The 26,936-nt window shown below is 41.7% G+C and overlaps 1 protein-coding gene across 2 annotated transcripts in view; it reads right to left on the bottom strand.

Annotated features, from left to right (window-relative positions):
* EPHA4 (EPH receptor A4) overlaps positions 1-26,936 on the bottom strand; it is a 161,942-nt gene that overhangs the window by 78,096 nt on the left and 56,910 nt on the right. For both annotated transcript variants that reach the window (XM_027514515.1, XM_027514522.1), the window contains exon 4: positions 18,487-18,642. In XM_027514515.1, the coding sequence (XP_027370316.1) occupies positions 18,487-18,642 (156 nt within the window). The remainder of the gene's footprint in view (positions 1-18,486; positions 18,643-26,936) is intronic.

Below are 26,936 nucleotides of genomic sequence, written 5' to 3' on the forward strand. Positions count from 1 at the left end.
TTGTGTCTTTTTGCATTTCTTTTTCTTGGGGATGGTCTTGATCCCTGCCTCCTGTACAATATCACAAACCTTAGTCCATAGTTCTAAAGGCACTCTATCAGATCTAATCCCTGGAATCTATTTCTCACTTCTACTGTATAATCATAACAGATTTTGGTTTAGGTCATACATGAATGGTCTAGTGGCTGTCCCTACTTTCTTCATTTTAAGTCTGAAATTGCCAATAAGGAGCTCATAATCTGAGCCACAGTCAGTTCCCGGTCTTGTTTTTGCTGACTGTATAGAGCTTCTCCATATTTGGCTGCAAAGAATATAATCAATCTGATTTTGATGTTGACCATCTGGTGATGTCCATGTATAGAGTCTTCTCTTGTGTTGTTGGAAGAGGGTGTTTGCTATGACCAGTGTGTTCTCTTGGTAGAACTCTATTAGCCTTTGCCCTGCTTCATTCCGTATTCCAATGCCAAATTTGCCTGTTACTCCAGGTGTTTCTTGACTTCCTACTTTTGCATTCTAGTCCCCTATAATGAAAAGGACATTTTTTTTGGTGTTAGTTCTAAAAGGTCTTGTAGGTCTTCATAGAACTGTTCAACTTCAGCTTCTTCAGTGTTACTGGATGCGGCATAGACTTGGACTACTGTGATATTGAATGGTTTATCTTGGAAACAGATAATTCTGTTGTTTTTCAGATTGCATCCAAGTACTGCATTTCAGACTCTTTTGTTGACTATAATGGCTACTCCATTTCTTCTAAGGGATTCTTGCCCATAGTAGATATGATGGTCATCTGAATTAAATTCACCTATCCCAGTCCATTTTAGTTCACTGATTCCTAAAATGTCAATGTTCACTCTTGCCATCTCCTGTTTGACCACTTCAATCTCCCTTGATTTATGGACCTAACACTCCAGGTTCCTATGCAGTATTGCTCTTTATAACATTGGACTTTACTTCCATCACTAGTCACATCCACAACTGGGTGTGTGGTTGCTTTGGCTCCATCTCTTCATTCCATCTCTTCATGTGTTCCTCCTCAAAAGTGGAATACTTTCCTAAACCGTATCCTTGAGTTCTGCAGATACAAACCCTCATCATGTAGAAAAAGTTATCTGCATGGTGACCATAAGCACTAGACCTCAGACCAGCTGGAACCAGAAGATCGATGACTGAGATTCTGGATACATTACCCTGTTACCTCACCATCAACCAATCAGAGAACTGAGCATGAGCTGATCACATACCCCAAGACCCTCTCCCTTACACTGTCTTGAGAAACTCTTCCCTCAGTGTTTTTGACTGTTAGCTCTCCATTCTGCTCACTTGGTGCCTGGTTATAAATGCTGTACTTTCTTTCACCACAAATTTGTGTCAGTAGATTTGCTTTGCTGTGGGTCAGGCAAGAAGGCACATGTTCGGTTTGGTAAGAGCATATCTAGATATTTAGGAATAATTGAATTTCCGATGAATGATTGCCTTTCTCATCAGAAATATGCCAACCTCTTAATGTCTCCAATTATATATGAGATTTATAACTAAGAGAGATAATCATACTACTTAATTTTCTAGTTTCTATATTGATGTCATATCTAAACACACACCAATATCAGGGAGCTGTAGGTCATTGTGAATTATAGCATTTTATGTCTTCCCAAACTGCCCCACTACTGGTCTGAATGTAGGACTGGCAGTTATCCTGCTTATATTATTTCCTATTTCAGGGCAGCTATCAATCTTTCTGGTTCTCTTTGGAACATGAAAGGATAAAAAGGTCTTGTTCAAGCGGTTTTAGAAAAGGCAGAGGAATCAGAGATCAAATTGCCAACATCCGCTGGATCATGGAAAAAGCAAGCGAGTTCCAGAAAAACATCTATTTCTGCTTTATTGACTATGCCAACGCCTTTGACTGTGTGGATCACAACAAACTGTGGAGAATTCTGAAAGAGATGGGAATACCAGACCACCTGACCTGCCTCTTGAGAAATCTGTATGCAGGTCAGGAAGCAACAGTTAGAACTGGACATGGAACAACAGACTGGTTCCAAATAGGAAAAGGAGTATGTCAAGGCTGTATATTGTCACCCTGCTTATTTAACTTCTATGCAGAGTACATCATGAGAAATGCTGGGCTGGAAGAAGCACAAGCTGGAATCAAGATTGCCGGGAGAAATATCAATAACCTCAGAAATGCAGAGGGCTTCCCTGGTGGCTCAGAGGTTAAAGCGTCTGCCTGCAATGCGGGAGACCTGGGTTCAATCCCTGGGTCGGGAATAACCCTTGGAGAAGGAAATGGCAACTCACTCCAGTATTCTTGCCTGGAGAATCCCATGGATGGAGGAGCCTGGTGAGCTATAGTCCACGGGGTTGCAAAGAGTCATACATGACTGAGCAACTTCCCTTTCACTTTCAGAAATGCAGATGACACCACCCTTATTGCAGAAAATGAAGAAGAACTAAAGAGCCTCTTGATGGAAGTGAAGAGGAGACCGAAAAATTTGGCTTAAAACTCAACATTCAGAAAACTAAGATCATGGCATCTGGTCCCATCACTTCATGGCAAATAGATGGGGAGACAGTGGAAACAGTGGCTGACTTTATTTTTCTGAGCTCCAAAATCACTGCAGATGGTGATTGCAGCCATGAAATTAAAAGACACTTACTCCTTGGAAGAAAAGTTATGACCAACCTACACAGCATATTAAAAAGCAGAGACATTACTTTGTCAACAAAGGTTCATATAGTCAAGGCTATGGTTTTTCCAGTGGTCATGTATGGATGTGAGAGTTGGACTATAGAGAAAGCTGAGAGCTGAAGAATTGATGCTTTTGAACTGTGGTGTTGGAGAAGACTCTTTAGAGTCCCTTGGACTGCAAGGAGATCAAACCAGTCCATCCTAAAGGAGGTCAGTCCTGGGTGTTCACTGGAAGGACTGATGTTGAAGCTGAAACTCCAATACTTTGGCCACCTGATGTGAAGAGCTGACTCAATGGAAAATTCCCTGATGCTGGGAAAGATTGAGGGCAGGAGGAGAAGGGGATGACAGAGAATGAGATGGGTTGGATGGCATCACCGACTCAACGGACATGAGTTTGGGTGGACTCTGGGAGTTGGTGATGGACAGGGAGGCCTGGTGTGCTGCAGTTCATGGAATCGCAAAGAGTTGGACACGACTGAGCGACTGAACTGAACCAAACATATATTTGATAATTGTTTCTCTTACAGTTTGTATGATAGCAGAATTGATGTCTTCATCATTTCCTGGTGTCTCCTATGATCCCTAGTTCAGAGCAAGCTCAATAGCTGTTTGAGGAGTCATGAATGACTGGCTGGAACAAGGTCCTCTAATGCATCTTCTGTCCCTCCACCTACAATGTTATTTTAAGCCTGTAAATTAATACAGGCTTTTCTGGGCTAAGCCTGTATTAGCCAGCTTTTCACATACAGATTCATTACCATTAAGCCCTGTAATGGAGCATCTCAATGTAGCTAGTTTAATTCAATAATCTTTGCTACAATTTAAAAATACTCTGAACAAGTGGGAAGGGCTATGCGTCATATAGAGGTGGTGACATCTGTTGGGAAGGACTGTGGAGCCACACAATTATTCAAGAAATACTTATTGTGTCCAGTTTTACTTACATGCTCTAGAAGAAGGAAAAAAAGAAATATTCTGATTCATTGTGATACCTCCCTGGATAGTTGAGGGAAGGGGCATGGAATTAAAGAGGGAAGGAAGAGACTACAGAAAGTTAAATATGGATGCGAGCCTCAGGAGAATGGCAATGTAAGCATCCTGCCCTCTTCTTGTTTTTATAGCTCCATAACCAGCCAGTATGACTGGAAATTTAAAATGTGGGCTCTGCCAATCTAAGCTTTGTTACTTTGACACTGTTTTTTATGACCTTTCTTTTTCCATCTTGATTTCAGGTGATGATTTCTTCAAGCAAGCAACTATGGCAAACTTTATCTCTGAAGCAAGTTAATTTCATGGGCCTTTTCCTTATTAGCTTTTATAGAATTATGGTTTTTTTTTCTTTCAATTTTACTTTTACAAGCAAAATTAAGACAATTTTAAATACAAATCAATCAAGTACTGAAGCATATTTAAAGGGATAATAAATGTCCTCCCTTTACATTTTTGGCTCTTTTTGTAAAACCTGCTTAATATTCATATACAAGCCTAAGGTTCTATCTTTCTTCATCAAAGAATGGGTCTGGCATGCTTAGCTATTTCAAAGTTCTCATGTTTAGAATGCCTTTCACATTTTAAAAATAATTTAGTGACATGGCTAATAGTTGAACTAACAGAAGCAAAATTCAAATGCAATAATCCTTAACTTACTAACCCTTGATAATAGTGTTCAACAAGCTTCTCTGTAAAGGGTCAGATAGATAGTCAATATTTTAGGCTTTATGGGCTATATAGTCTCTCTGGCAAATGTTCAACTCTGCATGGCTCTTGAAAGCAACCACAGACAATACCTAAAAAATGGGTATGACTGTGTTCCAAGAAAATTGATTTGCAAAAACAAGGGCAGTTGAATTTGATTTTCAGGCTACAGTTTACCAAGCCCTGCTACAGAGAATTTGATGGGAGCAAATATCCTCTTCCTAGAAAGATTATCACTAATGATTTTGCATAGAATTCTAGGGACTTCAAGCATACTCTTAACTAATCTAAGGAGATTGCACTCATGATTTACACACTTATGCAAGGCCTCCCAGATCGTGCTAGTGGTAAAGAACCCGCCTGCCAATGCAGGAGGCATAAGAGACTTGAGCTTGATGCCTGGGTCGAGAAGAGGAGGAGGAGAGGAGGTCGAGGAGAAAATGGCAACTCTCTCCAGTATTCCTGCCTGTAGAACCCCACGGACAGAGGAGCCTGGTGGGCTATAGTCCATGGGGTCACAAAGAATCAGACACAACTGAACAATCGAGCTCATATGCACGCACAGGTCAGACAACAACTATGGCTTCTAAAGTCCAAGTTACATTTTCTGACTAACAAAGGAATTAAATGCAGTATATATTATGGTTTCTGTTTCGGTTTTCTCATTGCTCTAAAAGCAATGGCCCCTGTATTTCTTGCCACTGTGGATAAATTTAATGAATATCCATTTGCTTCGCTGGCGTGAAATACTTTCTGTATCGCACAGCAGGTACTGGTGGAAGGTGCTACAATGGGTAATCATTATTTTCTAGTGGGATGTCAACCTGCATTCAGCTGACAGGAGTTTGACAGCGTGAAGTTCCCAAGAAACCATAGCCAAATTACAGCAGAAGCAAAGGACTACTGCATCATATCATGTTACATCATAAAAGAAATTTTGATCTTCCTTAACCTACCACATACCTTCCTCTGGGAAAAGACAAGCTTTCACACTATCTAGAGGAATTAAGCGAATGTGACATTTAAGAAGGGCAATATTCCAAGCATCAAAGAAAATTCTAGTAATTCCACAAAACATAATTCTTCCCTCTTGTGGGTTAAAAATTCCTGAGTGAAATTCCTGAGTAGTTTAGAAAATATGCTTGATGGCTTATGCCAGGATTTAAAGTAGACCGTTTAGGGCAACCTGATGTTTAGACATTCACATGAAGTCTATAGGAACCTTAATAAAATCATTCAAAAAGGTCAGCCAACACTAAACCCAAAGCCAAAAAATGCCTCCAGTGTGAACTAGGCGTTTGGTGTAAACCATTCCATGGAAAGCCTAGGCCAGAGTAACTGCCACTGGGCACCTTACATACCTTACTCCAAAGTCACAAATAAGGTAAAATTCACTTCTTTGTTCTGAAATTTCACTTCAGAAAACTGAAATTTCAGCAAAAGATGGGCACCCGCTTTGAGAAACGCATTTAAAAGTATGTTCTGCCAGGGACCTCTCTGGCCTGGCAGTTTAGTGTTTAAGACTTTGCCTTCCAATGCAGGGCATGCGGGCTTGATTCCTGGTTGGGGAGCTAGGATCCTACATGCCTCGTAAACCAAAAAAAAAAACAGAACAAAACATAAAAACAGAAGCAATATTGCAACAAATTCAATAAAGACTTGAGAAAATGGTCTACATCAAAAATCTTAAAAAAAAAAAAAAAGTAGGTCCTGCCAAAGTATTTAAATCTATATGGACACATGGCATACTGTGCCACAAAAACCTGAAATTTCTGTTTCTTACAACTGAAATGAAAATGCCAACAGACTCCAGGACCAAAAGGTTTAAAATAAGTCATTTTAAAACTCACATTGTTAGCAAAACTTTAAACATGCAACTCAAATTCTTTAGACTTGGTAGCTGTACCTGGAATTCTGTCCCCTGGCTTCTTCCTTGCCCCCTGGGTCTCAGCTCAAATCTCAGCTCCTTGGTCCTGACCACTCCCTGAAAAGTAAAATCCTTCCCTTTCCTCTGTTTACACTATGATATACTCTTTTTTCCCCCTCTTTCTTGTAAGAATTTTACATTATCTTGTGTATCATTTATATTCCCACCATTAGAACAGAAGCTCCATGAAAACAACAATCTTTTTTTCTGATTTTTGAGAGTCCCCCAGCCCTTAGACAGAAGTCAAAGGTGTAGTAGGTGCTTATGGAGAATCTGCTGAACAAATAAATGAATGAATGATGATTCCTTAAGCCCAGTGCAGCTCACTCCTCAGAAGTGTCACCACCATGGCACTCGGGTATATCACATCACAAAAGCTGATGAAGAAAAAAAGGCAATCACGTGCTAAAAGGTTTTTTTTAAAGTCCACAACCAGGGCTGGCAGATAGCTGATAGGACATCAAAGGAGCTCTTGTATAAAGCAATTTCCAAATCTATCATAGACTTTTCATACTGAACTGATTTTTAATCACCATTTTAAAATTCAGTGTTGTTGTTGTTCAGTCACTCAGTCGTGTCCGACTCTCTGCGACCCCATGCACTGCATCATTCCAGGGCTCCCTGTCCTTCACTATTTCCCAAAGTTGGCTCAAACTCATGCCTCTTGAGTCAGTGGTGGCATCTAACCATCTCATTCTCTGTTGCTCCCTTCTTCATCTGCATTCAATCTTGCCCAGCATCAGAGTTTTTTCCAATAAGCCAGCTCTTCGAATCAGATGGCCAAAGTATTGGAGCTTCAGCATCAGTCCTTCCAACGAATATTCAGGACTGATTTCCTTTAGGATGGACTGGTTTCATTTCCTTGCAATCCAAGGGACTCTCAAGAGTCTTCTCCAACATCACAGTTAGCAAGCATCAATTCTTCGGTGCTCAGCCACAATCACAAAAAGATAACCAAAATGATAACATGGATCACAGCTTTGTGTAATTCAATGAAGCTATGAGCCATGCCATGGAGGCCACCCAAGACGGTGGAAGTTATGGTGGAGAGTTCTGACAAAACATGATCCACTGGATAAGGCAATGGCAAGCCACTTCAGTATTCTTGCTTGAAGAACCCCATGAAGAGTATGAAAATTCAATGCCTGTGTCTTGAAATTAATTCTAGATATGGAAAGAAACACTCTCCCAGAGCACAGACAGAAATGTAATTTGTAAGTGATCAATTTCTTGAAGGGCTCCTGCCACCCTTCTGATACACCGAGGCAACCAGTGCAAGACAGAGCTTCTGAGGAAGAGGTGCCTTGGGTCTTGAGTCCCATAAGGCTTCATTAATCACAGACAACTTTTTGACGGTCAATAAGACTTCAGTGCCTTAGCTGTAAAACCCTCTAACCCTTCAGATCAGCCTTTGTTAATCTCTTTCCAGCTGCAAGACAGGTTATAAGGCAGAATAAACACTTGGGGTGTGTAAGTTGTGACTCAAACAAAGTCATGCATCCTCCCTGACAGCTGTATATGTTGTCACTGCTAATTGCCTTCTCTCAGCCTTTTCTGCTGTGGGTAAGTTTACATGAAAACGGCTGCTGGGACACCTCTTCTGAAATGTAGGCACAGGGCGTAACCTTTTATCACAGCAGTTCATGCATTTAACAACAGCTAGAGCCAAAGCAGAACGGCCCATTATTAAAAATCTGAGTCTTGCAAACACATCAATCCTTTATTGCTGTCCCCAAAAAACTTTGGGTTCCCAGTCGAGGTCACTCCTTACTGAAATTTGCTACCACTTATTTTCAGTATATCTAGTGTTTTTTTTTCCATTCTATACCCAGGAACCATTTGCTTTTTATTTACCAATTAACTATGGTTGAATTTTCTCTAAGATGACTAGTTTATGGCTGAAGTGCTCTACGCAGTCAACTCTCAGTTACCCAGAAAGAAGTCACAATAAGGAAGCACATGAAAAGTAATTTTAAAAAAAAGCATGAATATTTTGCTTTAGAATTAGCTAGCGTGTGAATTCATCTCTTACAAAGTTCTTTCTCATCCTTAATCTCCTTTGCTCCCCATAATCACATCTGGTAGAAAAGTATGTGTTACCCGAAGCAATCTGATGATCGAAAACTAAGATAGGAGAAGTGAAGCAACTCACCCAAATTCACCCAGTCAATAATGTGCAATGATAGGATCAGAAAGCCTGATTCAAAGGCTAAAAGGATCCCCTTCCCAGAGATATGCACAATCCAAAGGAAAAAAATGAAGTGTATCTACACATTCTCTGTGGCCCCAGCTGGGACCTCTCACATTTCTCCTGGCTGTTCTGCCCTTCAGGCTGACGTTTGCTGGCATTACTTCCTGTCAGGTGCTCTGGTCTTAGCTAAGATGTGCTGTTTGCCTGGTTCCTACATTCCAGTCCAGAGCAGGGGTTTTTATTAAAGGCTCTTTCCTAGGTGGAAGGTCACAGGAGGGTGGGGGGCAATTCTACCCATGCAACAGGGCTCTCCCCTCGGTCCATCTTCTGCCAAGCTGTACATGGCTTGTAGAACAAGAGTCAACTATGACGGCAAAATCAAAATGCTGATAGCAGAGAAGGTATTCACTTCTCACCCCAGGGGATCTCAGGAAAGTGCCTAATTGACCTTGTTTCACAGAAGCACGCTGTGCACAGCCAGGGTATGACTTCTATGAGTAGTGTCAAAAATGCTACCCAGAAATGACAGGGCCTGGGTGATAACAAACCATTCTTAATTATTCATGGTGATGGAAAAATTTTAATAACCTGGCTAAATGATACTGGCAGTTGAGTCAAGTCTTTCACTTGGGCTCGCAATCCTGTCCCTTAAACATGTGCATTTCCCAGCTGAATCTACTATGTACTATTAATCCTGATAAGTAATCTGTATAAAACCAGAAGTAGGTTGGAGGATAAGATGGAGGCTAAAAGAGCATTTTCAAAAGATAATTCAATAAGATGATATCTGATCTTCCTTAAATAACCTAGAACTTTTAAAGTTTTACCAAATGGCAAGTGATCAGCCTGCAGCCCATCTAGTGCTTTCCATTAAGCACACCTGGTGCTTCTCCTCCCCACCACCATCCACCCCATATCCGTGTCTTTAGACAAGAGTTATGCACTTAATTTCTTTAGAGGTAATTTTTCCTATTCACAGTCAAAATGCTACAAGGTAACCCAAAAGGAAGAAACAAAGATGTAGTTTACTCACTAACTGATATCAGACCTTGAACTAAAGCTGTAACTAAAAAATCAGTCTAGAAATGGAATGGATAGAAGGTTGCATATGAATCATGAAAATGTCTTTGGTTGATTTGACCAGCTTTTATGGTCCAGAGGACACACATTTGTTGGCCTATCAACTGGCTTAACAGGCAGTGGACCATATGTTCTGCCTTGAAAACCAAGTCTCATGACCTGGCAATGGCGGGGCGGGGGCGGGGGGTGGGGGGGGCTGATGTCTCAATTTGCGTTTCTGTCCTATGACAAATGAAATGTAGCATGAAACTGCACTCTAATATTGCAAATTTGATAAATGACATGAAATAACCAAATCTTAGATACAAGAATTTTCATAAAAATATGTTCTAAAAAAATGATTACCGGGATAATAAAATGTGAAATGGTTAGGGATCAACCAATGGATCTTCTGAAACACTTTCATGGACACAACTTTAGGAATATTTGGCCTTTATTCTCACTCTGCTACTAACCGATCTGTCACCAGAACTAACCGCATTCTCATTTATCAATTTCACATAAATGTCCTTCCTCCAATCATTACATTATTAGTTACTTGTAGTTCTAAAGCAAAAAGAAATATGCTTTGGGGTGGGAGAAAATGTACTTTACTTGAAGCCAAAGGCTACCTTTTATCCTATGGTTTATAACATCAAAGCTTTGTGTTAGACACCCCTCCATACATCCCTTAGCCGATGTGAGCGTGTAAATCTTTGGGGGTAGAGAACTGAACTGAACATCAGTGGAACCTTCAAGGGCTTGCTTGAAAATGGATATGAGATTTCCAAAATTAAAGCACTTAAAAAAAAAATCTCTCTATTCTCTTGACCTTGGAAACAAGTAAGGACGATGTTATTTTAATTTGCATTCAAATGTTAACAGCACAGTCACACAGCACCACTGGGATCCACACTGGGTTTCCACTGAAGATTGCTCATCATTTCATTATGGTTCATTATGTTGATAACTGTCAGAAAGCATTAGAAGTGAGGGGCTTTGACTAGTAGAACTGAAATGGTAATTTTAAAACAATACACTTTCTGGAGGAAATACAGTGGTGCAATAAATTCAATTAGAAAAGGCAAATGTAAAGACAGAATAAGTGGTGTTTTACTGTTTGGAGCTGGACTGTTTCAATTTCTTGATAACGTATACCTACAGAAAGCTTTCTCAAATCAAGACCTTTCCTCATAGATCTTGGTAAATGTGCCCTCATTAGCACTAAGCTCCTCCAGTACAAATTGTCTTAAAAGCTGTAATTTTGGAATATTTTAGGCCATATCAAAGTATCAATCAATCACTCTTTGTTTGTTTGGCATAGCTGATTGAATTATTCAAGGGTGTTCACTTACAGACAGATTCGTGAAGGCCCTTTGCGTTGGCAATCTAAAATAAGTGAAGTCGCTCAGTCTGTCCGACTCTTTGCAACCCCATGGACTGTAGGCTACCAGGCTCCTCTGTCCATGGGATCTTCCAGGTAAGAGTCCTGGAGTGGGTTTGCCCCCAGTCATGAGGCCCTAATAAGTTTCATCAAACAAGTTAAATAAAGACCCCACAACACAAGAACTGATTTCCAATTGAAAAGGATGGAAAACTGCTCCAGTAATGGTGCTCAGAAGTCAAAGAGGCAAAATAACAAATTAGTTATTTTGTCCTAGACATACAAAGCCAATCTGCTTCTGCTATAAGGCGTTTTTTCAATACCTTTTGAAACACAAGAAAGAATCAGAAAGTTACCTTAAATCTAATAGTGGTTTGGTCTCCCAAAGAGGGAAAAGGAGACTCACTAGAATCACTGAACAAGCAACTGAATAACTAAGACATCAAGGCCCTGCACTGGTCTCCTAGCACTGCTGATCACCAGACTACATTCCTGACTACAAGGAAAGGTACAGAGAAAGGAAACGAGATCTGGAAGGGAGGGGCTGCTGAGCAGCAAAGTTAAAGGACATTAATCTCATTAACAGAAATCACACTTATTGGTCAGAATGGCCATCATTACAACATCTACAATAATAAATGCTGGAGAGGGTGTGGAGAAAAGGGAATCCTCTTGCACTGTTGGTGGGAATGTAAATTGGTGAAGCCACTACGGTGAATAGTATGGAGGTTCCTTAAAAAACGAAAAATAGAGTTATCACATGATCCAGTAATCCCACTCCTGGGCATATTTCCAGAAAAGATGAAAACTCTTAAGTTGAAAAGTTATAATACATGTACCCCAATGTTCCTAGCAGCACTATTTACAACAGCCAAGATAAGAAAACAGATGAATGGATAAAGAAGATGTGTGTGTATATGTGTGTGTATATATACACTGCTGCTGCTGCTGCTAAGTCGCTTCAGTCGTGCCCGACTCTGCGACCCCATAGACGGTAGCCCACCAGGCTCCTCTGTCCATGGGATTTTCCAGGCAAGAGTACTGGAGTAGGGTGCCATTGCCTTCTCCGGTATATATACACAGACATATTTAAATGGAATATTAGCCATAAAAAAGAATGAAATGCCACTTGCAGCAACACGGACCTAGAGATTATTATACTAAGTGAAGTAAGTCAGAGAGAGACAGATGTACAATACCATTTATATGTGGATCTTAAAAAATGATACAAATGAACTTATTTACAAAACAGAAATAGAGTCACAGACATAAAAATCGAGTTTATGGTTATCAAAGGGGAAAGGATGGGGGGAAGGATAAATTGTGAATTTGGGATTAACAGATACACATGACTATACATAAAATAGATAAACAAGAGGGGCCTATAGTGTAGCACTGGGAACTATATTCAGTATCTTGTAAAAACTCACAATGGAAAGGAATCTGAAAAGAAATATAGATATATAACCAAGTCACTTTGCTATACACCTAAAACACTGTAAATCAACTATACTTCAATTTTTAAAAATCATACTGAAATTTCTTCTAAGAAATGATTCATGAAATCAAAACCCCTTCATCAGCTTAGATGGCATCCTTGTATTATGGAGGTCTGTCTTGCTGGCAAAGTCACCAAAAACCCTGTCGACTTTTTAACTGACACGTGTGTCTGAGAACACTGTCATTTCCACTCTTTGGCTGTAACCTAGTAACCTGTGGAGACTACAGTGCCTGTGTTTGATTATGCAACTCCAAACCAGGAGATTTTCTTCATCTGAGGGACAAAGGAAGTACTCAGTTTCCATTAAGGGAGAATGTTCATAACCTTTGAAATATCTCCACTAGGGCTACCACTGAACTGAAGAAATGGCCTGTAAGTGACAGGCATCGAAGAGCACATCTCCCATCACATGTCATCCAGCAGGGAGGCTCTAAATTCCTACTGCCTGAAGATGGTCCAGGCTCCCCGGGTGGCTTAACGGTAAAGAATCTGTCTGTCATTGTGGGAGACTTGGGTTCTGTCCCTGGGTCAGGAAGATCCCCTGGAGAAGGAAATGGCAACCATTTTCTGGCCTGGAGAATTCCATGGACAGAGACGCCTGGCAGGTTACGGTCTATGGGGGGCGGTCACCAAAAGTCAGACACGACTTAGTGACTAAACAACAAAACAAAGACAGTCCACTACAACAGCAGCATCTGGGGGACTTGTGAGATGCAGAAAGTCAGGCCTGACCTCTCCAACCAATCCTTAGGTGACTTCACATGATTTCTATGCACGTTCACCTTTAAGAAGCATTGTTAAAACTCTCCATTCTAACGGGTATGGATTATTTTCTTGAATTATGTGATGCCTCCATTGAAACCCTGCCTATCTCACTCATAGCCATTTATGTCCACCTAACCAGAGGCTCCAGCCAAGAAGTCCTCCAAGAGATAAAGTTTATTCGCCATTAAATTCTCTGAAGTTTTCCAGCAATGCTGATGGTATGAAGAACGTCTTAGGTGTTTCCTTCTAAATTAGCCAATACGACTTGTATTCACCTGGTCTAATCATTCGCCAAGTGAACAAAAACCTGATTTTACAAGCCAGTGGAGCAGTCTCTCTCTTTGGCTAGAAGAATGAGTCTCAGAGAGTGTGTTTTATTTCTTCATTAGTCTGCCGTCACAGTGAGCGATCACTAAACGCAGGGCTGCATAAGAATGTTGGGGTTAAAGACAGCATAATGAACAAAGAAGGTCCCTGATTACCATGGCTGTCAGCGCAAGCGAATTGGGTTTGTCACCTGGCTTAACCAACTGGGAAGAGCTGATTAGAGGCTGGAATCACTTTGAAAGGATCCTTGATGTTTATGTTCCTTTCCATCCCCACATCTTGTCAAGAGAAGCCAATAAACCTGGGGGTGGGGCAAAGGGGAAGGGCTTCATTTCATGGGTTTTTTGAACAAAAAGTTCTCTGAGAAACTCCCACTGTTTTCTCTACTGAAAAATCTGCTACCATACTGTCTGTCCATGGAACTTTCTGTGATGGGAGAAATATTTTCTAGAAGTGCCATTCAATATGCTCACCACATGTAGCTATTGAGTCCTTGCAATGTGCCAATTAAAATAGGCCTAGTGGTTAATATGTTGGACAACGCAGGTCCACTATTCACCAGGATGGGAGAGATCTAGAGGAAGAGCCACGGGCCAGAATGGATTCTAATTCTGCTGGTTAATTCACTAGTCTATCCATTAGCAAACCTCACAGATTAGCCGTATCTCAGAGTCTTAAGAGTCTTTTGTGTAGTTAATATTTATCAAATTAAAAAAAAAACTTAAAATTTTAACTTCATAGAGGAGTGATCTCAACCTTGTCTGTACAGTAGAATAAGGAGGGCAACTTTTGAAAATACTAATGTCTGAGTCCTACCCTAATACTGTAGTCAAGTGAGAAAATCTCTTTAGAGGGGCAATGAGATGCATAGGCCATCTGCTGTGGAGGTAGTTTGGAGAAGGGAGTGACCAGCTGGGAATAAAAGAAAAGAAAACAATTATTAGATCCATATCTTGTGCCAGACTTTTCCAAGTATCTTCTTGTTTAATTTTTAAAATGATTCCACAGGTAGTTAGTGAGAATCCCATTTTACAGATGAGCAAAGTGGGGCTTTCATTCTGTTTGCCCTCTGATGCTGGCTTGAAACTCAACATTCAAAAAACTAAGATCATGGCATCCGGTCCCATCACTTCATGGCAAATAGATAGGGAAACAATGGAAACATTGACAGACTTTATTTTCTTCAGCTCCAAAAATCACTGCAGATGCTGACTGCAGCCATGAAATTAAAAGACACTTGTGCCTTGGAAGAAAAGTTATGACCAATCTAGACAGTATATTAAAAAGCAGAGACATTACTTTGCCAACAAAGGTCCATACAGTCAAAGCTACGGCTTTTCCAGTATGGCTTTTTCCATGATCCACCACATCATGTATGGATATGAGAGTCATACCATAAAGAAAGCTGAGCGCCAAAGAATTGATGCTTTTGAACTGTGGTGTTGGAGAAGACTCTTGAGAGTCCCTTGGACTGCAAGGAGATCCAACCAGTCCATCCTAAAGGAAATCAGTCCTGAATATTCTTTGGAAGGACTGATGCTGAAGCTGAAACTCCAATACTTTGGCCACCTGATGCAAAGAACTGACTCATTTGAAAAGACCCTAATGCTGGGAAAGATTGAAGGTGGGAGGAGAAGGGGACAACAGAGGATGAGATAGTTAGACGGCATCACCAACTTGATGGACATGAATTTGAGCAGGCTCCAGGAGTTGGTGATGCACAGGGAAGCCTGGTGTGCTACAGTCCATGGGGTCTCATAGAGTCGGACATGACTGAGCGACTCAACTGAACTGTAACTAGGGCTTGAAGAGATTAAATAGCCTCACAAGTGTGTGGTGTTAACATCAGTACCATGTTTCCTCTTAACTCAGAGTCAGAGATGAAATAAACCCAAGGATCCCATTAGGAAAATGTCAGACAATCACATGTTGCTTTGGTGCTTTCATGGGTCTCTTATCAATGACCCAAAAAGCCATTTTTCTTTCATTGTTGAAACCAGTCTCTGAAAAATGCAGAAGTTACTTTAGTGTTAAAACTTTCAGGTCTACCCACAGGCTAAAATCAATATTTTCCTTTTCTTATTTGCATAGTTAAGGTAAAGCTGACAATTTAATTCCTACAAAAACATAAAATTTCAAGTGTTCAGAAACCACTTGTACACATATGGCAAATGTGCCAGTAACTCAGGCATGTACCAACTTTTGGGGTCTCCCTAAACTCCCACATGGCAAGCTGCAGGAATTGAGTGATCAGCCCATGGTCCCCTAGGATGCTAGACAACAGATCAGAATCATAAGATTAAAAACACCTGGGAGAAAAAGCCAGGTTGTCTTGCCATCAGAGGAGACTTTTATGAGGTTCATGACATAGTCAGTTCAGTTCAGTTCAGTCGCTCAGTCATGTCCGACTCTTTGCAACCCCATGAATTGCAGCATGCAAGACCTCTCTATCCATCACCAACTCCTGGAGTTCACTGAAACTCACGTCCATGGAGTTGGTGATGCCATCCAGCCATCTCATCCTCTGTCATCCTCTTCTCCTCCTGCCCCCAATCCCTTCCAGCATCAGTCTTTTCCAATGAGTCAACTCTTCGCATGAGGTAGCCAAAGTACTGGAGTTTCAGCTTTAGCGTCATTCCTTCCAAAGAACACCCAGGGCTGATCTCCTTCAGAATGGACTGGTTGGATCTCCTTGCAGTCCGAGGGACTCGCAAGAGTCTTCTCCACCACAGTTCAAAAGCATCAATTCTTCAGCGCTCAGCTTTCTTCACAGTCCAACTCTCGACACAGTCAAGCCCTGGCCTAGAGAAAGACTTTATCTGTTTGAAAAGTAGGAGTTGGGCTGCATGATGCAAATTGAGGGCAGTTAGCACACTGTTGTCCCACAGAGTCCCTTTGAGTTTGCTACTGTGACCTAAAATCACAACTGGAGAATCATGGGAGAATCAACTGGAGACAGAGGAGAGTTTATTATTAAGCTAATCTCATACAATGGAACAGTAGAGAAGGATATTTAGATTGGAAAAGAAAAAGGCTGGGACTAGAGCATATCAAATCGCCCTGGCATCCAGGGGAAGCAGGTAGTCTACGGAAGGAACAGAGAAAGAACATGAGGAAATCTTTGCCCAGTTGTGCTCACACCTAAGGCTGGCCCTAATAACCTTCCTTCTGGAAGTTTGCGCTTGAGCTGGGGGAGGGGTAAGAGTGCCTCCAAATAAATAGAAACTCTGCAAAGTCTTCTGGTCTTGCAGAGCCATCACTCAGCTGGGGTGGACACTGGGGCTGGCAGTTACTCTCTAAAATGAAGATAATATCTATCTCATATATTTGTTATCTTGTGAGCCCTATGATAAGGTTAATGGAAAGTGTCTAATACATTACCTGGATGTGATGATAAAAAGGTGGCTGTTATCATGATTATAATTACTATCATCTCTGGTTATGAAAGGAACTCCTGCTGCTGTTGCTACTGCTGCTGCTGCTGCTGCTAAGTCGCTTCAGTTGTGTCCGACTCTGTGTGACCCCATAGATAATCTCTCACCAGGATTCCCCATCCCTGGGATTTTCCAGGCAAGAACACTGGAGTGGGTTGCCATTTCCTTCTCCAATGCATAGAAGTGAAAAGTGAGAGTGAAGTCGCTCAGTCATGTCTGACTCATAGCAAACTCATGGGCTGCAGCCTACCAGGCTCCTCCACCCATGGGATTTTCCAGGCAAGAGTACTGGAGTGGGGTGCCATTGCCTTCTCTGAGGAACTCCTGAGGGTAGGACAATTTCAGCACAAATTTGGGACTGCCCTGAAGTTTCTCCACCTGCTCCTTTTAAATGTGGTCCTTGACTGGGCAAGAAAATGCCTCCACCACTGACCCAAATACCTCCAAATCAGAAAATACTCCTGTCTGCGGTGTTATTTCCAGGCCACCCAAGGTAGACTATATGGTAGTTGAGAAACAAAGTAATGGAAGTCTTAGTGATAGTAAAACCTAAAATCTATCAACTAGCATGATTTTATGCATTTCACACAGTATGTAAACAATGTGAAGTGTTGAGTAGGAGCAACTGTGAAGGAGGTACTATTATTAGTCCATTGGACAGATGAGGACACTGAGACTTAAAAGGCTCCAACAGTCACCTGGGTACTAAACAGTGGGCTGGGAAACAAAGCCAAAACCTGTGCAAAGCCTCTGTGCCTGGCCACTCGATTCTGACCCTCCAAACACAGACTTGGCCAATGAGAACACAAGGGCACCCAGGTCCACCATTCCCTCTTCTGGTCAAGGTCATAGCCGTTGCAGGATTTATGAATCCCAGAGTGTGAATGAAATTAATAGTAACCTTTAGGACCAGTGTCCATATAAAGTGTGAGAAAGAGTTCTCTGTTCCCTTGCATCCCAAGGTGCCAACCCCATTCATTCTTTACCCCAGCGTGTGTTTAGTGCCCATCATTCAACAAGCATTCACAAGGATCCAGGCCTAAATGTTATGAACACAGAACTATGAGGAAAGAAGAAAAGGAGTGAAGGGAAATGACATCGCAAGCCATGAGGTCAGCACACAGAACTGAAACCACCTGCCCACACGTGATCCCATCCTTTACCGCTTTCCCCTTCAGCTGCCAAGCTTCCCAAGAGTCCGTGATGACATGTTAAAACCGTTTATAAATTCCCATCTCAGCTCTAATTACACTGTCACACAACCCCTGAACATACCATCTCTGCTACAAAAACTAGTCTGTCGGCAGCTGTGCGTTCTGAAGGCAACAAACTCAGTGAGAATGAGCCATTCTTTTCCTAAGCATTTCTCCTGCTCTGAGTGAGAAAAGACGTACGTTTGATTTCATTTGCCCCCCTGCACCCTTATCCTGGGAGAAGGGCTGACAAGTGCCCCAGTGATGGTAACGGAAGCTGCTGGCATCTAAGACATGGGAGATGAGTGTATAACTTACGGGTACAGGGCATGGAGGCAGCATCGTTGTCTGCTCTGAAGAAGCCTCGGTCACAGGTACATGACGTCGCGCCTTCCCAGACAGAGTAGCTGTGTGGCGGGCACTTAGCACAGGCAGCATCCGTGGAGAGGGCCTTGTAATATCCGATTTTGCAAGCTAAAGGGAAGCAGAAAAAACAAACCAATATAAACCCCTAGTTAACAAAGCAAAGCAAGATGTCACTTCCTTGATTCAGAAAGAGATATTTTTTGCTAATCTCACCGACTCAATGGACATGAGTTTCAGCAAGCTCTAGGAGATGGTGAAGGACAGGGAAGCCTGGGGTGCTGTAGTCCATGGGGTCGCAAAGAGTCGGATACGGCTGAGTGACTGAACAACAAGTGAGCATCTGGCTGGAGATGCAGGTAAAACAACCCAAAATATTTGTTGATAACAACCACTCTTTAATAATCTTTAACATGACTGGTCAGGTGGCAAAGCCCTATGAAAAAATTTTCTTAAAACCAGTTGTATCAATAAAATCACACCTAAAGTTTACCCAAGTGCTTCCTACATGCTCATATGCACAACATTGTTTGATCTTTACAGCTCTCCATTTCCACAGGCACTGTTATTAACCTTACCTTAGAAATGAGGAATACCAGCTTTGAGCAGTAAATTGTCGGCACCAGACCACGCATCTGGTAAATGTCAGGGACCAGCTTTGACTGCAAGTGTTCGGCCCCCAAAGCCCGTACTTTTGGCCCCATGCTATGGAATCTAAGAGCACGGTCTTGAACCAACCAGTTGGAAGTGTAGCTCAGTGCCAACCAAAAATTTGTAGGTGATTATTTCTTAATTATAGCCAAAGTGAAAGACCAACATAAGCAACCAAGCATAAAAGAGCTGGTAAGACGTAGATCATGATTTCAGGGGAAAGTAATATAAACTACCCACAGAACATTTTGGAATATGTTAAGTTTTTTTAAGATCAGCAGATACTCCGTGTTTATTTTCAACTTCATAAAACCCTCCTGTTTTCCCCTTCCTCCATTTTTCAACACCTCCCTCCCTCTGCACACACAGCCCAGTGACTGGTGGGGAGAACATGGACCATATAGTCCCTCACGCACCTGACCCGCTTTCCATGACTTCATCTTTATAAACATCATGCTGACACTGAGGGCTGCTTTGACTAATGTGGAAAACCTCAATAATTCTGGGAAACCTCACAATAAAAAATAATTAGTAGGGTCTTGCTCTCCCTTTTTATCTCCCCTATGCCCTTCAAGATCACCTCCCAAATCAGTCTCAACCTCACATAAAAATTGACCCACACCATCCATATTAAACCCACAGTGACAAGGCCATTAAAAATACAGTTATTTTATAAGACCAGAGGTACCATTAAAAATGTGACAGTTACTCACAATCTTTCCAGTATGATTCACTCTCAGTTTTTTTTTTTCCCCCATTTATCACATACTTTGGGTGTTTTCATACTATCAAAAATATCAGCTGGGAGAAGGCCCTTTTCCATTAGCGTGACCACCGCAAGAGACCAACCGTGCCAGCAGTCAGCAGATTTTATTCAAACCAGAAGATAAAAAGAGATCCACAGAACTGTGTGATTCTCTGAGAGATATGGCCACATTCCCCATCTCGTTACTCATCCGACAAGCATCCGTATGGCTTCCAGTTGAAGTCTGTTCCTCCCTCCAGCACATCCTGTTGGTATTTTCTTAATCATGCTCTGCTAACGGGCAAGCGGAAAGGGAGTTGAGCAGAAGCTCCAGAAAGGTCCACAGTGACTTCACCATTATTAACTAATGTTGTTTATGGAACTTCCTTTAACGGGCCAAAACTTTATGATGTGTATAGCACCGACAATAAAAGCGCTCGGAGATCAATCTCTCCCTTATTTGCTTTTGTCTTTCACTGGAACAGAGCATCTTAGAAAAACAAGTTGCCCCAGTGGCTGAGATTTATGGTGTCTCCAGTTTATACACATCATATCATTAGACAAGGTTCAACATGCAAGGTGCTTTCTGGTCACGCTTAAAGATGACCCTGCATTTTCGATTAAAATCAAAAAGTCCAGCTTTGGCAGGAAGAAGCACTGAGGGTTCAACTTGACCCTCCCACATCAAACACAATGGGTTCTTGAACTTGACACAAACTCACTGGGTCACATGTCACTCAGCCAGTCACAGCCCACAAAGGCAACTTGTAGAAACTGGTCGCTCCGTGCTGGGACTGGCCAAAGCGATAAATTGCTTTTATTTGTTCACATCTGGATATGGGAGGAAAGCTTTCCACGTTCCTGACTGATCCTTGTGAACATTCCTTCATCAGGCAGCAAATGTAAAAACTAAAAATGGGAGTGGAATATTGAAAACAAAAAAATTGGTCTATGACTGATTCGCTGCAATGTGGAAACAGAACACATTTAAAAACTTGTTAAGAAAAAAGGCATGCTGCTTCCTCAATGTCTATTCTGATAAGAATACCTTCAGTTAGAAAATTAAATTTCTAGTTGACAAAAATAAAATTGAAGGATGTCCTGAATTTCTTAAAGTTCAAAAATCAGTTGTGTATATGCATGCTCATTTAAGGAAGAAATGAGTTTTCAATTTTATACTTCTTTTTGGTTTCCTTGAAGCTAGTATATTAATGTTACCAAGAGTAAGTATTTGTGAATTCATTTGAGGAATACTGAATTTTATATCTACTGGGGATACTGAAAGCTGCTGTTCTTGAAACACACTGACTATTTTTACTCTCTTTTCCTCTTGCTTTTATAAGCAACAGTAGAAAACACAAAATTGTCATTGTGCAACTCTCAGCAACCCTTGCTACCCTTAACACATTCTTTTGTCTTCAACTACATTAAGACCATGTTATTAATATTTCAGGATTCTTAGAAAGGATCTCTCAAAATATAGTAGTAGTTTTTCATGCACATAGCCATTTCACTGCCTACACTCAAAATGACCTTCTAAATTGATGGCTGAGTACATTTCTTTGCTCTGTGTGGTTCACAGCCTTGCAGCATTTGGTGCATGAATGTGTAAGTACATCCCATGTTTATTCGCCACTTATTTGCATCTTAAAATCTACACTGCATCTTCCATTCTAAACAAAATCTCCATGAAACGTGTATAGCAAGCATTGACATGTGCTATGCTTTTCCATCATTCTCTTTTAGATGCAAACTATTCCACTACAGTTTTGAAGGATAGTGACATGGTAAGTGGGTTTGGAGAGAGCACACCCAGGAGATGCTTTCCTTCTGCCCTCTTGCTGGTGAGGATTCACTAGATGGGGTACAGGAGAAGGAGTGCTTTCCCTGACAGCTCATATATGCCACTGCGGGGAAATTAGTTCATATATGCCATGCAAAACTTTCTTTTCCTTTAGCTTTGCCTTAATAATTTTTTTCTGCTGCCTTTAAATAAAAGAAGATACTAATAAATGAGAGTGCGGAAGAGAAACAAAAACTTTTCTATCATTGCCTCACTCAATACCATGCAGTAGCAGGATAATCTTCTGTACACGTTTCCTTGTGGAATACAGCACTTACATATAACTACTTTTGTTTAAAAACAGTAACAAAATAGTTCTTAAGGCAAGGTAGTATCTGCAGGATTTCTTAGTGTACAGATGAGGTATGGACTTCCCTGGTGGCTCAGACGATAAAGAATATGCCTTCAATGCAGGAGACTCGGGTTCGATCCCTGGGTCAAGAAGATTCCCTGGAGAAGAGAATGGCTACCCACTCCAGTATTCTTGCCTGGAGAATTCCATGGACAGAGGAGCCTGGCAGGCTACAGTCCATGGGGTCACAAAGAGTCAGACATGACTAAAGGACTAACACACACACACACACACACACACACACACACACACACACACACGAGGTGTACTGCTCAATTTAAGGAACTAGTCATTACATATAAATATTTAGTCATTTTTCTCCTTTTTTAGAGAAATACAGAAAGATTGATAGTACCTGATTGCCTTTATAGTTCATCTTTTAAGCTATTTTATAAAAACTTGCTAATGATCATATCAATTGTGATGAGATAGCAAGCATTCATTGATCATTTATAATGTTTACATGCATTATTTCATTTAATCTTCACAACAATCCTGTGAGATTGAAGCTTTTCATTTTCCATTTGGCAAATGAAACAATTGACGGTTTGGGGTAACTTGTCCAGGGTCACACAGTTAAGTGGTGGGGTCAACATCAGGTTCTTCTAAAAGTTTTCATGTAGTTATACAAAGTTATGACTGACTTCAAGCAAAAATGTGACATTGATATAATTGCGTGCTGGAGAAACAGAGGTGGTCCTATCTTCTATTTGTTCACCCCCGGGCCATCCGGTTGCTACCTTCATCAGTCACATATCTATAACCCACTTTCTAGGTCCACATCCTTCAAAGCTGCCCTGTTTAATAAGGTAAGGACTGGCCACAGGTGGCCCCGGGGCACTTGACATGTGCCTGGTCCGAATAAGTGTGAAATACACACAATATTTCAAAAGCAAGAGATGAGGGTTTGATCCCCAGGTCAGGAAGATTGCCTGGAGAAGGAAATGGCAACCCACTCCAGTATTCTTGCCTGGGAAATCCCATGGACAGAGGAGCCTGGTGGGCTGCAGTTCATGGGGTCACAAAGAGTCAGACACGACTCAGCACACACACACACACACACACACACACACACACTTCAAAGCTTTAGTACTCAAAAAGGAGAAATAACAATAATTTTTATATTGATTATATATTGAAGCAATATTCTGGATATGCTAAGTTAAATAAAATACCATTAAGTTTAATTTAACCTTTTAAATTTTACATTTTTGAATTTAGCTACTAAACCCCATACACTATCTTTCTATTGGGCAATGCTATGCTAGAGTCTGGACTATGAAGTCTCCTGTGGGTGTGTGTGTGTGTGTGTGTGCGCACGCACACACAAGTGAGAGTGCGCAACTCTCTTGCAAATGATGGGGTCTGACTGTGGTGGGGGATTTAACACCATCACCCAAGGACTTTTATTCAAACTGACCCTGAGCCCACCTCTGGGAGGCTGATTCACTTCTATTTAAGCACTGCTCTTAGGCAGCTGCCTAATTTGAAAAAAACCTAATTTGTGCTAAAGTACTAACAAATAAACATTAATGTGTTAAAAATTACCTTCCTAGGTAACGAATTTGCATTTTAATTTGGAGTCTCCAGAAGGTCAAAGCTGAAATTCCAACAGTGGCTCCCCTGGGGAAATCTGAGCCGTTTATACAAACTGATTCTGGGGGAACATTTCGCTCTGGGAGGCCTATGGGTCCCTCTAACTGTATTGTGTGGGTGGGACATTAGGCACACACTTCCAGACTCGTGGGCGTCCCTGATAGCTCAGTTGGTAAAGAATGTGCCTGCAATGTAGGAGACCCTTGACAGATTCCTGGGTCGGGAAGATCCGATGGAGAAAGGACAGGCTATGACTGAATCGACTGAGCAGGCATGCATGCAGACCTGTACTACGGGAAGTTCTGCCTTTTGTGTACTGAATATACAGTAGCTTCAATATGCTTAGGAATTTGTTTTAAATATATCAAAGTTAAGTAATGGCCATTACACCAAGTTGAAAGTGAAAGCGTTAGTCACTCAGATGTGTCCGAATCTTTGTGACCCCATGGACTATAGCCTACCAGGCTTCTCTGTCCATGGGACTCTCCGGGCAAGAATCCTGGAGTGGGTAGCCATTCCCTTCTCCAGAGGACCTTTTCAACTCAGGGATTGAATCCGAGTCTCCTGCACTTCGGGCAGATTCTTTACCCTCTGAGCTATCAGGGAAGCCCACAAGTCTGAGCCACCAGGGAAGCTATTGCTACCAAGTTAGTTTCAGATTAATTGATTCACTTGTTAAACTGTATATTATATGATGGACTGCAAGAAGATCCAACCAGTCCATTCTAAAGGAGATCAGTCCTGGGCGTTCTTTGGAAGGAATGATGCTAAAGCTGAAACTCCAGTACTTTAGCCACCTCATGCAAAGAGCTGACTCACTGGAAAAGACTCTCATGCTGGGAGGGATTGCGGGCAGGAGGAGAAAGGGATGACAGAGGATGAGATGGCTGGATGGCATCACTGACTCGATGGACATGAGTCTGAGTGAACTCCGGGAGTTGGTGATGGACAGGGAGATCTGGTGTTCTGTGATTCATGGGGTCACAAAGAGTTGGACATGACTGAGCAGCTGAACTGAATGTAAGAGGATTTCTCAAGAGTAAAGAAATCTGTCATAGAAAGTTTCTGGGGACTTCCTTGGTGGTCTAGTGGTTAAGACTGTGTGCTCCCAGTGCTGGGGACAAAGGGCTCAATGCCTGGTCAGGGAACTAAGATTCTGCATGCCACACAGCACAGCCAAAAGAAAAGAAAAATACATACAAAAATAAAAGTTTAAAAACATAAAAACAAAAATAAAATGACGTCTCTAAAGAGGGTTTCTGGGGTTCCTAGGTGGTGCTAGTGGTAAAGAACCTGCCTGACAATGCTATTGCAGGAGACGTAAGAGACATGCCTTCGATCCCTGGGTTGGGAAGATCCTCTGGAGAAGGAGATGGCAACCCACTCCAGTATTCTTGCCTGGAAAATCCCATGGACAGAGGAGCCTGGAAGGCTATAGTCCTTGGGGTCACAAAGAGTTGGACACAGCTGAAGTGACTTAGTAGTGGATAGCAGTGGGAAAGAGGGTTTCTGCTTTCAGATTTTTGCTAAACTGTGCAATCTCCAGCCATCTTTGGGGAAGCTGTGAACAATAACAGATCCCCCACAATACAGATGGGAAAGCTGAGGCAGAGAGGTTAAAAATGTGCCCAAGGCAAGGTTGCTTTTCTAACCTAGGCAGTGTAGTTGAATCTATAAATCAGGCATATAAATCTCTTCTCATGCTTTTGAAAGCTATAGGTAAAGATGCACAGTTGTTACAGGGAAATGGGGCTATGCTTTCGGACCACCCGACTCTATTTCATTCAGAAAAAGCAAAACAGTGGCAAAACCACACTGTCCAGTCATCTGCCTTCTACAACTGGTTTTCCTGATACATGTTTGAATTGACTATTTTAAGAAAATTTCCTGATTATCTAATCCAGGAATAGGCAAACATCTCTGTAAAGAGCTCTCCTGCACGCTCAGTTGCATTCGATTCTTTGCAAAACCATGGCTGCCCTGCCCATAGCATTCTCTGGGCAAGAATACTGGAGTGGGTTGCCATTTCCTCCTCCAGGGGATCTTCCCAACCTAGGGATCGAACCTGAGTCTCCTGCATCTCCTGCAATGGCAGGTAGATTCTTTACCACTGAACCAGCTGGGAAGCCCTGTAAAGAGCTGCTGCTGCTAAGTCGCTTCAGTCATGTCCGACTCTGTGCAACCCCATAGACGGCAGCCCACCAGGCTCCCCCGTCCCTGGGATTCTCCAGGCAAGAACACTGGAGTGGGTTGCCATTTCCTTCTCCAATGCATGAAAGTGAAAAGTGAAAGTGAAGTCGCTTAGTCAGGTCCGACTCAGCGACCCCATGGACTGCAGCCTACCAGGCTCCTCTGTCCATGGGATTTTCTAGGCAAGAGTACTGGAGTGGGGTGCCATTGCCTTCTCCATGTAAAGAGCTAGATAGTAAATAATTTAGGCTTTGTCGGCCAAGAGGAAGACCAAGGATATTAAGAAGGTACTTGTATAACAAGATAAAATTGTGAGAAATTTTTACAAGTTTTTACTGATAGAATTCAAAATATAATAGTAACAATTAAGTGCTATTTGCTCATGAGAATGGAGTTCCTAACTGGAGGGATATTTTACAAATTGGAGTTCAAAGAAAGTGTTCCTTATTATTAAATCAATTGTAAATGCCATCTATAAAAATCATTCTTAGCTCTTAGATCATAAAAACAGGTGTCAGATCTGGGGGTCACACTTTGTCAACATTAAATCTAGTGCAACATATTCATTTTTGAGATGAATGACTTGACCACCCCACTCCTTTTGCAACATACCAGGATCAAGCCTGGAATCCAAGGTTCCTAGATCTCTGTTATCCTGCAGTGTCTCCTGGAGTTCCAAGCAGCTACTAATCTGAGACATGATAGAATGCAGAGGCAAAGGGAAGGCAATTGAGCAAAATTACTTGAACAATAGTTCAGAGATAAGACAGAGCCCAGGTTCCTCCTCCAGGGCTATACAGGACAATCGGATAGACATCTCTGAGTTCTTTAGGAACGCAGGTCCCCACCCAGATGGAAAACAGGAACTCCAGAGACCCCAGCCTGATTGAAATCAGAAAGTTAATAATTATGATTCCTGGAACACTACCTCACCACAAACCAATCAGAAGAAAGTCATACACCCTGCAGCAGTCACCCCAAACATTGCCTTTCAAAAACCTTCCTGGAAAACCAATTAAAAGTAAATG

Source organism: Bos indicus x Bos taurus, chromosome 2 (genome assembly GCF_003369695.1).
Source record: "Bos indicus x Bos taurus breed Angus x Brahman F1 hybrid chromosome 2, Bos_hybrid_MaternalHap_v2.0, whole genome shotgun sequence".
Lineage (NCBI taxonomy): Eukaryota > Metazoa > Chordata > Mammalia > Artiodactyla > Bovidae > Bos > Bos indicus x Bos taurus.